The sequence below is a fragment of the Gymnoscopelus braueri genome (genome assembly GCF_963280865.1).
Source record: "Gymnoscopelus braueri genome assembly, chromosome: 2".
Lineage (NCBI taxonomy): Eukaryota > Metazoa > Chordata > Actinopteri > Myctophiformes > Myctophidae > Gymnoscopelus > Gymnoscopelus braueri.
Window position 1 is genome coordinate 34,011,496 of NC_137604.1, and position 13,163 is coordinate 34,024,658.

General features: G+C 43.8%; 1 protein-coding gene across 7 annotated transcripts in view; it reads right to left on the reverse strand.

Moving 5' to 3' along the window:
* The window catches only part of htt (huntingtin), a 46,308-nt gene that overhangs the window by 11,032 nt on the left and 22,113 nt on the right, over positions 1-13,163 (reverse strand). For all 7 annotated transcript variants that reach the window (XM_080416799.1, XM_080416802.1, XM_080416797.1 and 4 more), the window contains 26 exons: positions 12,818-13,041; positions 12,275-12,401; positions 12,055-12,182; positions 11,656-11,766; positions 10,317-10,394; positions 9,569-9,792; positions 9,327-9,405; positions 8,666-8,827; positions 8,509-8,564; positions 8,243-8,391; positions 7,534-7,670; positions 7,290-7,406; positions 6,941-7,063; positions 6,575-6,831; positions 6,040-6,182; positions 5,458-5,686; positions 5,217-5,358; positions 4,479-4,661; positions 4,076-4,252; positions 3,850-3,926; positions 3,360-3,498; positions 3,036-3,158; positions 2,625-2,832; positions 2,330-2,475; positions 374-551; positions 63-170 (listed from right to left, as the gene is read on the reverse strand). In XM_080416799.1, coding sequence (XP_080272925.1) covers positions 63-170; positions 374-551; positions 2,330-2,475; positions 2,625-2,832; positions 3,036-3,158; positions 3,360-3,498; positions 3,850-3,926; positions 4,076-4,252; positions 4,479-4,661; positions 5,217-5,358; positions 5,458-5,686; positions 6,040-6,182; positions 6,575-6,831; positions 6,941-7,063; positions 7,290-7,406; positions 7,534-7,670; positions 8,243-8,391; positions 8,509-8,564; positions 8,666-8,827; positions 9,327-9,405; positions 9,569-9,792; positions 10,317-10,394; positions 11,656-11,766; positions 12,055-12,182; positions 12,275-12,401; positions 12,818-13,041 — 3,825 coding nt within the window. The remainder of the gene's footprint in view (positions 1-62; positions 171-373; positions 552-2,329; positions 2,476-2,624; positions 2,833-3,035; positions 3,159-3,359; positions 3,499-3,849; positions 3,927-4,075; positions 4,253-4,478; positions 4,662-5,216; positions 5,359-5,457; positions 5,687-6,039; positions 6,183-6,574; positions 6,832-6,940; positions 7,064-7,289; positions 7,407-7,533; positions 7,671-8,242; positions 8,392-8,508; positions 8,565-8,665; positions 8,828-9,326; positions 9,406-9,568; positions 9,793-10,316; positions 10,395-11,655; positions 11,767-12,054; positions 12,183-12,274; positions 12,402-12,817; positions 13,042-13,163) is intronic.

The window sequence follows — 13,163 nt, forward strand, 5'->3', positions numbered from 1 at the left end:
TACTTTGAGTTCTTTCTTCTGTACTGTAGAATAAATTGCTTTCTTTTGAGTTAAGTGCTTACTGTCAGCGCGTGGCGAGTCCACCTGGTCCTCATCAGAGTCTCTCTCCACCTCCATCTTCTTCTTCTTCTTCTCTGGATGCAGCAGCTGGTCTCCAGGACTCACAGCCACTGGGGCACACAAAGTCACGCACAGAGGATTGAAGTTAAACACAGCGTGTCCACACACTCTGGAGGATTACTAATGCAGCATTCCTAGTCGACAAACCACAATACATCACAGAGGGCCGCACATGCAGTCGTGCACACGCACACATACAGTAGGGCAGTAGTTTAAGGTTTGCAAACATTGATGTAAATGGCAGCCCACTGACCTGCAGTAATGATGAGGCGCAGACAGTGGATGAGGGAGCAGGTGTGTGTGGTGTACTGCGGCATGGAGAGCTTGTTCCAGACACAGGTCTGCTGCAGGGCCAGGCAGAGACAGGAGAGGGCCCACTGGATGTCCACACTGAGGGGCAACGAGTCCTGGAGCAGACGCCACACCACCACCTGGGCAATCACACAGCAGAGTAAAACTATGGCCAAAAAACAGATCATTTTGATTTCATTCCAGCGTTTCAAGTATGTTTTAGCTTTTATGGTCCATGCCGTTGTTGTACATATACTGTAACAGTGTTTCGCAACGGTAGTGAAAATCACTGATCTACAAGCTCAGAACGCATTACGAAGCAAAGTGTTGCGAGTGTAGTGGCAAGATCCTATGGCGAGAGAAACATATGCAGGGGTGAGATCCTATGTAAGACTAGAGGCCTTCTCTAGTGCATGATATTGAGTAAAAGTACTTCTACACGAAGAGTAGATGGTGAAACATCTACTCTAAGTTCAGCAAATATTCAGCGCCACTAGGGCAAGGGTCTGAAGTCCATTTCTGGGAAAAACCCGGGACGGGAGCCATAGAAGGTCCCATAAGAGGGTGATAGCAAGTATACAAATCAAATATTGTCATGATCAAGAATGATATCAGACCAATGAACTCTTATTTCACGGAATCAATATCATGTCAGAGCGAACTCTTAAATTCTCGGAAATGAGGTAATTTACATGGAAGATGTTGTTGTGTGCCTGATAGGGTGACCAGACATGGATCAGGAAGGAGGGGGCCCGACCAAAGGGATTAAGACAGATAAGAGGGTATAAATGCTGAGGAGAGATATAATTAGACAGAATTGAACGGAGATGAGCTTGTGAGCATTGCCTGCTACTGCTATGCTGTTTGTAACCTGACTGCACGTAAATTGATTGAAGATCCACCTCGACTTGTGTCCTTCCATCCATATACCTGGTGAAAGAGTATCCCAACTCTACAGGTATTCACTTCACTAGCTTGTAGATCTGCTATTTTTGAGAGATTTCCAAAGTGAAAAGTCTGTGTGGGATTTATAAATATTTAACCTATGAAAAGTATTAACAAGAGCATGTGACTAATAACTACAAAGGATCCATTGGAACACAGATTACTTTGTCCATTTCCAGAACAGTAATGGTTTTGGACATACAGTACAAGGTTTATGCTGTAAGACTTACACTGTAAGTTAATTTGCATCTTTGGTTATGGCCTTCATCAACAAGTTGATTATTATAATAACCACTACACTGTCAACACTGTTGGCAGTAGTCAAAATAGTGTAGGATGTTTTTTTGTTTTTGTACTTCATTATTATACTTTTCTTTTTATAATGCAGTGGCAATATATCTACATCAGATATGCAGCTGCGGGCCCTGATGTTGGGTAATTGGTTTGCGATATATTTATAATAATACATTTATGGGTAATTGTTGTAAAAAGAAAAATCATAGTTGTCATACATGACAATGTGCTGTTAGTGTGGAGTGCTACAGCAGACTTGTAAAAAACATGGCTCTAGCCTCAATGTTGCTGGTGAGATTACTACAGTAGTTTCATAAGTTATACAAAATTGATCTTGTATTTCAAACAGTTTGAGGATGTAGAAAAGAGTCCCACTTTCCTTGCAAGACAGCAGTCTTTCTGTTACTGCAGTCAAACCATGAGTCAAACAGTATTGTATCTCTGTACATCAGACAACAGTCCAATCAGATCGCTGCTTCATTTATAAACAACCTTTTTGAGCCAATCGATGACTACACTAGTTAAACCATTACTTGTTGCATTTGAGATTTTCTTTTATGAGAGTTGATCGTTGTTATCGGATTAAAAAAGATATATCTACTCCGACTAGTCGCCTACTTTTTGGGAGTAGTTAACGACTACTAAAATTCAATAGCCGTGAATGCCCTGGTTGTGGTACCTCAGTGGCAGTGCAAGTGAAGGTAGTGATGAGGTGTTCCTTATCAGATGGGATGTGTAGCGAGGAAGGCAGCTGACCAACATTCAGCAGATACTGGGACAGAGCCCTGCACAATGACAGTACCCTGTGGAAGAAACCCGCCTCCCCTGGAACGCACACACACACACACAATTTGAATGTGCAACTCACACAAGAATTTGCACAAATTGTATCGGAAAGCATGACATTGCAATTTCATCTGAGCAGTTAATAAAGTCTGCATTCCACATTTTAATTTACCCCCTCCTCTCCTTACCGTAGACTTCAGCCAGTTTGTCCCAGTAGGGCTCAGGCTGGGCCGGGGGCAGAAAGGACTGGTGTGGGACCGGGAGTGATCCAGTGACCTCCGCGAGCTGATCCAAAGTCACCTGCAAGGCCGTTTCCAAAAGCAACGAGCCCTGACCTCGTATTAACCGCTGCACCCCCATACTGAGGCACGGACACAACAGGCCCAGATTGAACTCCTGGGACAATGTGATTAAAATAAATATGTTTTAGCTTTACAAGTAGAGGAGAAACATGCAAGGCAACCAGATGTGCAAGGGAGTCATTATGTTTTATATGTGCATAAATTAAAACATACTGTACGTGTGTGTGTGTGTGTGTGTGTGTGTGTGTGTGTGTGTGTGTGTGTGTGTGTGTGTGTGTGTGTGTGTGTGTGCATTACCTTGCAGCTCATGATGCTTGAGAGGTCAGAGGGATGTAGTTTGGTCAGGAGTTCTGTTGTCTCAAAGAGAGCGCCGTCACCACTGAGACAGCTCTGAGACTTCACCAGAGCTACATACCATTCCTGGAGAAGATATGAACATGAATGCATACATACATACATACTTCAAGGATACGGTCCCATTGACTTATTTCTCAAAGCCCTAACCTCAATTTCACATGTTCCCAATGCTAACTTAACTCTAAGCCCAACCTTAAAAGTCCTAGTATAAGCATTTTCTCTTGCAATTTCACTTTTCCACTCTGCATCGGTCTTTCCCCTCACCTTATCAGCAACGACCAGTTCAGGCGCAGGCGGTGGGTTACCATCCAGGGGGTGTGATGTCACAGGAGCGGTTGGGCTGCTGGTCTCTTTGGCAACAGTGGCTCTGAACCTGTCCAGCAGGGAGTAGAACCTTTGATGCCTGGAATAGAAAGAAATAATGACAGGATATGACATAAGCATTAAACTTCTGGATAACAGGCAGTGTTGAAAAGGCATCTGTGGTGTATAGTTGGCCTCGTTTCAGCCCGTTTGTTTTGGTGTTTTCGGCACCCTCTAGTGAATAAAATAAAAAACAAACAGAAAGGGCATGAGAGATGAAAAGCAGGAACCATGATAATGCTCAGAAGACTTTTTCAGGTGAGTTATAAAACTAGCAAATAAACTCATGAATATGATACTACATAAACTACATATATATCATGTTAAATTAAGCCACAATTAATAGTAATAGTCACACTGTGACAGGCGATATCTTGATGTTAAATGTTACCTCTGAGCCAGGCCACTGGTTTGTAGGTACTCCTGGATCCTGTCCAATTCCTCCACGGGCAACTGGGCTATACTGTTCTGGAGGAGCAAGAGAGAGACAGAAATGTAGGTCAGTAATACATTACATTTAAACAGAAAGCCAAGAAAACAGTCCTAACACAGCATCTGTTTAACACAGATATACTCTTACAGCTGTATTTACTGTATAAATATTAAAGTAAACAAACCTGTAGTGTTTCAGCCAACAGCATCTCCACCCTGCGACAGGCCAGTGTGTCCACCATGCGCGCCAGCACCCTAAAGGGAGTACCGAGTAGCTTGTCCACATATAACATCAACAGAGAGCCAGACTGACTGAGATGGATGCCTTCCAGACACTGCAGGGTCTTCTTTAACATGGTGGGCTATGAAGGAAGGAAGGGAGGGGATAGCAAAGGAGTAAGAGAGAGATGGAGAGAGCGAGGGAGAGACGTGAGTAGATAATGATGTGGAAGGAGTGAGGTGGAACAAAGAGATTAAAGTTAGATTAGAATTAGAAAGATCCTGAGTGTTACGGTAAGATGCTTGAAATGTGAGTGATAGACAGAGAGATGCACTCTCGCAGAAACAGTCCCAGGATTGTATTCTTACAGTAGTCACAGTAGTGTCACATCGGGACTGGATGGCCTGGATGAAGAGGCCGCTGGCGGCCGAGTTGCGGTGCACCGCACTAATGAAGTCCTGTACCGGAGGCTCATGGGAAAGGCTGATGAGGTCACGGATGTGGTTGACAATGAGCCAGGTCAAGTGCTCGGAGTCGTGGAGGTTCTGACACTGCAGGAATGAATGGGGATTCAAAATTAAAAACATGATGTTCATAGCTAAAATAAACTACATGATTATTGCTCTCGAAGGGAGAATGAATTCACTATGTAACATTTTAATAAAGCTTGCTCATCCTAACCCATTTTCAATTGAAGCCAGCGACATGAAAATGCAAATTGGCCTCCACACACACATGAAAAGGGTCTTTGCGTACTTAGAAAAGCGCAATATACATTCCAGGTATTATTATTATCAGCTACAAAAAGACATTGAGCTGACTTCAACCTTTTCAGCACTCCAATGACGTGGTGAAGTGTCAATTAATCATATGATTTTGTTTTACCATTTCCACTCCCCTTCTCTCTCCCTAGAATTTCTGCTTTCAATGGGGGAAAAACAAATTCTTGCCGTCAGCCTGTTCTTTTTAACCCAAGCCTTTATATTGCCCTTTCTATTTTTCTCGCTTGTCGCTCCCACAGATGAACGAATGCTCGATCACATCAAAGGCCACGTTGAGCAACACTTCAAAAGTGACCGTTAATAAACACATTTCCAGGGTCTCACCACATAGTCGCAGAAGAGAATAAGAGCTCCCCTGCGTACAATCTCTCTGTTGACTATGGCCAGCCGAGACTCAGGCTTCTCCTCCTCGCCTTCCCCCGAGGAGTGGGGGCTCAGCAGCTTGGTACTTGACAGACTGAATCTCCTGGAGGAGAGAAGGGTGAAGAGTGATAAGAACCAGAAAGGGAGGCTGAAATGTAAATATTGTGAATGTGTGCGTGTTTCTCACTATCCCCATCCTTACTTGGGTGTCTGGTGCACCTCAGCCCACCAGGAGTAGTTGGTATAGTTGATGATGAGGAGGACTTGGCACCAGAGCAGGACCAGAGAAGGGTGGGTGGTTGTCAGACACTGCACCAAGGCATTCAGGCCCTCCAGGGGGTAGAAGGAGCCAGCCTCTGAGCCAGGCTGGCCAGCGGGCCCCTCGGCCATAAGTAGCCGACTGGCTGCAGCAGTGATCCTACGGAACATTCCTGAAGGGAAGAGAGGAATTAGACAGAGGGAGGGACAGTTCATACTGGATTAATATGCTCATACTTTTTTTTCCTTTTACCACGTTAACCCTGCCATCCCTATTTTGGGCATGGGTGAATATTGTTTTGTTAGTTTGTTTATTTGTTTTTAAATTGAGCTTAAGGGAAAACACATCATACAGTAAGGTCTCATTGGGTATTTATCAAATAATTGTATGGCACTAGTTTTTTTTAAATGAGATATCCAGAATCTAAAATATAAAAAAGTTCTGAAAAATGAATGGAAATTGTGGTTCATTTTCAAGAATGGTAAGTAACATTACCACTTCTTAGCTGATGAAATGATTACTCACCACTCTTGAAGATGTGTATGAGACACATGAGCAATGTGCCCAGCTGCTGGCAGTAGAAGGTATGCTGCTGTTCTGTCATGTCAACTTTGACCTGTCTAGAGGAGACATCGTCTAACAACACTCCTACCAGTTGCAAAAGAAACCTGAAGGCAGGGACATAGAGGGGTTAAGGAGACAAAAAAAAGGGACAAAGTTAGGGAGGAGCATTATGTGATAATAGCAGTGTATAATATGATTCACTTTGAAGAGAAAGAGGTAGAAAGGCAGAGAGAAGAGAGAGTAGATAAGAGAAATTGAGGGAAGGACCAAGCAGACAAAATGGTCTTTGAATTCTTCATAATTCTGAAAAAAGTATCCACAAGTTTCCTAGGCTGTGTGTGGGCATCACTTCCTGTCGATTTGATCCAATGTAATCCAATGAAATCCAATGATATCGACAGGAAATGATGCCCACACAGCCTAGGAAACTTGTGGATAGGAAAAAAAAGAATACCCTGACAGTGCTCATTTCAACACCACCACCAGCAGCACTCACCTGGCGAATGTCTCCTCGGGCGGGGTACGTGGCGTCTCACCATTGGTCTCCTGGTTGCCGAGGGTAGCCGGGGGAGGTTCCAGGGGGGAGGGGTTCTGCTGACGCAGGCCGCGGATGTTGTGGCAGGAGAGGAGGTGAGGGGAGAGAGACAGCTCGTGGACCCGGGATAGGACGATGTCCTCGGTGGACTGGGAGATAAGAACCCTGAGCACGGCCAGGATGCCCGACACCCACAGCTGGACTGTCCCCACAGATAACTGGCGAAGAAGAGGTTGTTGTTGTTTTTTTGGCAAATTTTCATGTTTACATTGTAATAGAGACCCAATGTTATTTTGTAGAAACTGACCAAGTGTGTGTTTGTCTCACCATGGTGGCCGGGGTAGTGAACATACTCTTGAGCAGCATGTCAACAGGCCTGAGAGAGGAGGGGGCCACGGTCTCGAATAGAGTGTTTAAAACTCCCAATGCTTCAGGAGAATCTAGGTGCATCTGTGGAGATGCAACACACATTTTCTTACAGGAAGCCGTTAAGAACAGGAACAACATTAATTATACGCAATATCTCCATGCTTTAATGAGAAATACAGAAACGGCAGGGGGAGCCATCATTTACATTAGAAATGAATGGGTATCGCATGACATAAAACCATGAACTCAGAAAAGCCATGGAATCACAGTGTCTCGCATCATTAAAATGTCATATACATGCCATCACCTGCTGCTTTGCGATCATGGGCAGTATAACATCAGCTATCTGTCTGGATAGTCTCTTCCACTTGTCCTCATTCTCTTTGTGACACTGCTGCAGGACTAGGATGAACATCTCCAACACCTGCACTCCACATAAACACACACAAAGGTCAATCATTAAAGTACCAGTAGGTCAGGTGAAAACAATTCCCAGTATGACTATGGAGTTGATGACAGGGTAGAAAGTGTGTGTGTGTGTGTGTACATACCTGATGGTACTGAATCAGTCTCAGTAGCATAGAGACCACCACCTCTTTCTGTGTGTCCAGCTCCTTCCCTGCGTCTGCCTTGTTGCAGCCCCTCAACACAAACAGGTCGTGGACGATTGGCTGCAGGGCTGGGATGGCTACAGAGGGAGACAGCAAACCATTAGGGCTGTAACTATTGATTATGTTCTTAGGCGTTATTCTATCGATTACTTTTTTGATTAACCAAGAAGCATGGTCATATATACAGTAGGAATTTCACAGTGGCCATGGCCATCGTTGCCCCTCAGTTTGGCCGTGTGCCCCTCGAAAAGTTACATTAGCCTTGATGCCCCGCCTGCACTGTCCCAGTTTATTTCACCATTTTCTCCTCTGTGGTATTTTCCTGTCGATATGTATTTGTGACACCAGTTGTCGGCCATTAAGATTCAAAATTCTTCTAAATCAAGTGAAACGCTGCACATATAACCAATGGTAGGTAGAATGATGTCTAGAGCCCCTTTAAGACTAGACAGTAATTCTTAACTGGATGGCTGGATTGACAATGACAACAATTGGTAATTGGAAAAAAAAATCATTAAGTCATTTTTTTCTGTTGGTTAATTGCAGTTTTCTTGAGAAACCCCATTTCTTTGCCACTGCAGAGAAATTATATGCACAGGTGTCTTTTTTTCCAGTGTGTCGAACTGCGTGTTGCTTGTGTTGCTCTCACCATGTGTGACAGCCTTCCTGCCGCTGGCCATGATGCCATCACACAGCTGGATGATCTTGGGGATGCTGATGATCTGCTTGGAGTGGTAGCGTTCATACGACAACAGCACCAGGAAGAAGAATATGCTGGGAACAATGGCCTCCGAATCCCTGCAGGGAACAGGCATCCATGATTAGTGATTACACATGTTCACTGTCATGACACAGAAAGGCCTAGCAGACATCCAGTTCCTCCCTACTGGCTTCAGAGAAATGAAAATAACTGACCTGAACTGACCAACTTCAATGTATTCAAACTGCTTGAGCACAAAACCTATGAAGACCTGAAACAAAAAGGCATGTGTTGTAGTAGAGTGAGTAAAACAGGTCACAGAAATGGTTGGTTATGTGTACTGTACGTACTTTATGTGTGTTTATGTTTCACCTGGTCTGAGTCCAGTAAGCAGTAGTTGACACGGAGCTGTACCAGCTGGGCTAGCAGATCCAGGACCTGTCTCTGCAGGGCCACAGAGGTGCTGGTGGTGTACTGCTTCAGAGCCTTGATCACCAGCGGCTCAAACAGACGGATGTGGTTGTGGATGGCATTCTGAGGGGGGGGAAAAAAAGGTTTAAGTGACACTTCACTTCATCAACTGAACCACTGGGAGAGAAAAATGTCATGTTTTCTCTGAATTCTAATTTAGGTGGTTCTAAACAGAATACAGTTTGCAGTCTTCAAATACGGAATGACTCAGCATTTTTAAGATATCCAGGGATTATTTCCCACATAGGCTTTTTGATTTATGCAGCAAATAAGGTCTGTGGTTAACATAAGCCAAAATGTCATGTTTTGTTCTACAGCATTTAGTTCTCATGTGCTTTATTTGTAAACTTATATTAAGAGCATGATTGTGTTTTTAAAAAAAATGAAATTATGTGACATGTGACACGTCAATTATTTCCAAAATTATCCAAAAACATATCAAAATTACATTGTAAATTGTAAATCTGCCGTGGGAACCAATGGCAGAAGTAGCAGAGTTGGCCTACAGAAAGACATCATCACTGGAACACAATTTGAAAAAGAGAGATTAATATGATCTTACCTTGTCTCCTCTGTGACGCGTCACATTGGTAATACTGGACCTCAGTTGGTTGGACACTTTCTGCATCACATCAAACCATCTGGAAGAAGAAAAAGAGCACAGTCAGTGATTATTTGTGTGTGTGTGTGTGTGTGTGTGTGTGTGTGTGTGTGTGTGTGTGTGTGTGTGTGTGTGTGTGTGTGTGTGTGTGTGTGTGTGTGTGTGTGTGTGTGTCTGCTCTTCAAGTCACTACCACCACCCACCCAGAGGTGTCCTGCTCCTGTTCGGCCTGCACCATGTTGCGGAGGCTGGCATCTGCCAGGGCTTGGGTAAAATGCGTGTAGGGAGCCATGAAGCAGTAGTGGTAGAGGCCTGGTCGTAAGCTGGACGAGCCCAAGCGGAGGGCTTTACCCTGGGAGCGGCTAGGCCCACTCAGGGCCCCCTCATACTGGGATGCCAGATTGGTGCCAAACAGGGTCTTCAACAGCTAAAAAAAAAGAGAACCAAATACGGCAGAAATGAAGTTAGAGAGAACGCAGGCATGAGTAAGCGAACACTGTGCACAGTTCTATGTACAGTATACATTGAAAACAGGTCTCCCTATCAATTCTACCGGTATGATTTTCTGGCCTAATTTTGGATTTACTCAACGTAAGACACAATCAAACAAGCCAGTCCCTTTCGTATCTTATCCATGCATAATCCTTCTAATTAAGTTCTTCCAATTAATTCCAAATATGCCTTTTCTCTATACATTGCTTTATCTCTTTACACAGCATCATATCAGCAATAGAGATGAGTGTAACATCATGTATGGTACCATCGCACAGGGAACCCAACGCCTTTAAAGGCCCTGTCGGCAGGAACCATAATCACTCTGTGTGGAGTCATATTGGTTCCTGCACACTGCTCAGTGCTGGAACCATAGGAGGACTGCCACACACAACCACGTCATTACACACACAAACACACATACACACACACACACGGCAAACCGTGCATATCACTGACCTGTTGTACACAGACGGTGGACATGGTTGGTTCTCTGGAAAAACAGGCCTTGAGGTAGCCCAGGATCTCTTCCACACACTGACACAAAATAGATTATACAGTACCAGTCAATTTAATCACTAGAATGAATTCATTCCCTTCAATTCAAGCAATACACCGTTTTGTCATTGTCAGGCGGAAACCTTGTTACGTTTCAGGAAATGGGAAGAAATAACCTGTGTTCCAATGGATCCAGTGTAGTTGTATTTAGTCACAAGCTCTTGTTAATACTTTTCATTGGTTAAATATTTATAAAACCCACAAAGAGACTTAAGCACTTTAAAGGAGTAATTCACCCAAGAGTCTCCGGTAGGAAACTTAATGCGACAAAAACAAAAACTAGAAAATGTGCTCCTCGGAGCACAGGTCTCCGCCAGTACTGTTCCTGATTAATCCTGTCTTACCTATTTATATTACATATTGTCACGTGTCACTTGACCAATGTTAGCTTGGCTGATGGAAGCTCACTTCAAAAAATATAAATGATTTTTCAACATCATGTATGGTACCATCGCACAGGGAATCCAACGCCTTTAAAGGCCCTGTTGGCAGGAACCATAATCACTCTGTGTGGAGTCATATTGGTTCCTGCACACTGCTCAGTGCTGGAACCATAGGAAGACTGCCAGACAACCATGTCATTACACACACAAACACACATACACAAAAAATATAAATGATTTTTTGAAGTGACACACCTATTTATAGGTTTTTATTTCGTCATGCGTCTCGCTAGCCAATCAAAAGCATTGGTGACATCATATTGTCACGTGTCACGCGAAGCTTGACCAATGTTAGCTTGGCTGAGACGGGGGACACACGGAAGGACAAGAACGAAAACATACTCTCCACCTCTGGCGGAGACAATAATCTCCATGAATTCAAGGCTTCATGGGGTGTGTAATTGATAGAAAATAAGCAAAATTTTTTGTGTGAACTATTCTTTTAAACCTGGCATCCCTATTTTGGGCATGTCAATGTAAGTGAAAATATTTAACATTTTCAATCTACAAGCTCACAAGCTTGTATATCATCTAGTTTTGCTACGTTTGTGCGACGCTGTCATACAAAGAAATATAATACAGGGCATTCATTTATGGAACAATATGGAAATATGGAGATACAATGTTTCTGCCCAATATTGACGATTTGCTGCCGTCCACACACCCATTTTATCAATCCATTCAACCACATTCCCACCCACTTACACAAATCATTTTGGCCATTCATTCCTCTACTTATATAAACTATCACTTGGATAAATGAGTGCTTAGAAGAAGACTAATCAGATTAGCATTACCTTGCCAATATCATGGAGTGTAGCCAGCTCCAGTAGCTGAGACAGCACATCTAGAGTGGAGCGCAGGAAGCTTCCAAACTTCTCCTGGTTGCTGTGGAGGTCCAGTGTCACCTAAGGGACACAAAACACACAGCAAATAACAATAAATATATAACAACAACAATAATAATAATAAATCTATCTATAAATTGTATGATAGACACACAGAGCCCCTAGGAGCCACGCCGTAGAAACACATTAACCACATGAACCTTTGTGTCCTGATTCTGGGCATGTCATAACAGGGGAAAGTTAGCTAAATCTACAAGTGTAGTTCGGCAATTCTGGCTATCTGACATACAACAAAGTAAATTGGGTTTAAGTGGTCAAACTATATCCACATGTAGTATGAGTTCTGACCTTGTAGTTGGTGTGAGTGGCTTTGAGGACATCGTAAAGCTTGAGGTAAGGGGGCAGATGGTAGAAGCTGCCCAGGGTGGTAGACTTGTTGATGGCCGTGGAGCCCGTGCTGCTGTCTGCTGGCCTGCCTGCTCACACAAAAAGACACGTCACATCTGAAATCATCCAGAATCAATGTTTCTGAAGGTTTCTCCAAATGTGAGTGCATGTGCACACAAACCTGCGTTGGCCTCGTTGCCCTTCTTTGGGCTCATGGGAACAGCACTGGGCTCGACGATCTCCTTTTCCTTGCCTTTCCTGCGAATGGGACTGAGGGATGGGGTGTTGGCCAGTGAAGGCAGGGTGGCCTAGAGGAGAGAGAACCTCACATTAAACTCAACACTAGGACCCTCTTCTTCTTAGCAGATATGCAAGCTCATAGCGCATTACTTCGTGCCACGCTACAAGATCTTGTAGATCTGCTATATTATTTTATTTATTAATTTGTGCAAATCTTTGAAAATAAATATTCTTTTAAAGCAAACATTTTTAACTCAAATCTTTGCTTCTGGGGGCCCCTGGAACAAAATATTTTGAGATGGGAGTCAGGGGTCCTTGACATGGAAAGGTTTCAGAACCACTGACCTAGAAACATATGTTTTTCAGAAAACTGTTAGGATTTAGAAGACATTTATAGAATCGGTCTTAATGGGTTAATCAGCGATAAAAACAACAGCACACTTGGTAAACGCCCCAAAACCTTTACTAGTGCATTATTTTTTACCTTGACAGCTGGCCCAGGTGGGGTTTCATCCAGAACATGAGCACAAATGTTGAGGATCTTGAGCAGGTGGGAGAACAGCTGCTCCACCATGGCCACTAGGGAGCGCTCTGACAGGGCTGCCCAGGGCTCTTCTGTCTTAACCGGGACTCCTGCTGTGTTAGCGTTGCTACCACTGCCTTCCTCCTCTCCAGCCCAGGGGCTGCGTAAGCAGTGAGGGGCCGTAGCTGAGGGCAGAGTAACATCAGGTTAATAGGACAGGGTAGCAATATTCATTTATTTTGCCCTCGTTAACCACTTGAACCCTAGCATTCCCTATTCTGGGAATGCTAGAATAGAGTAAAATAGC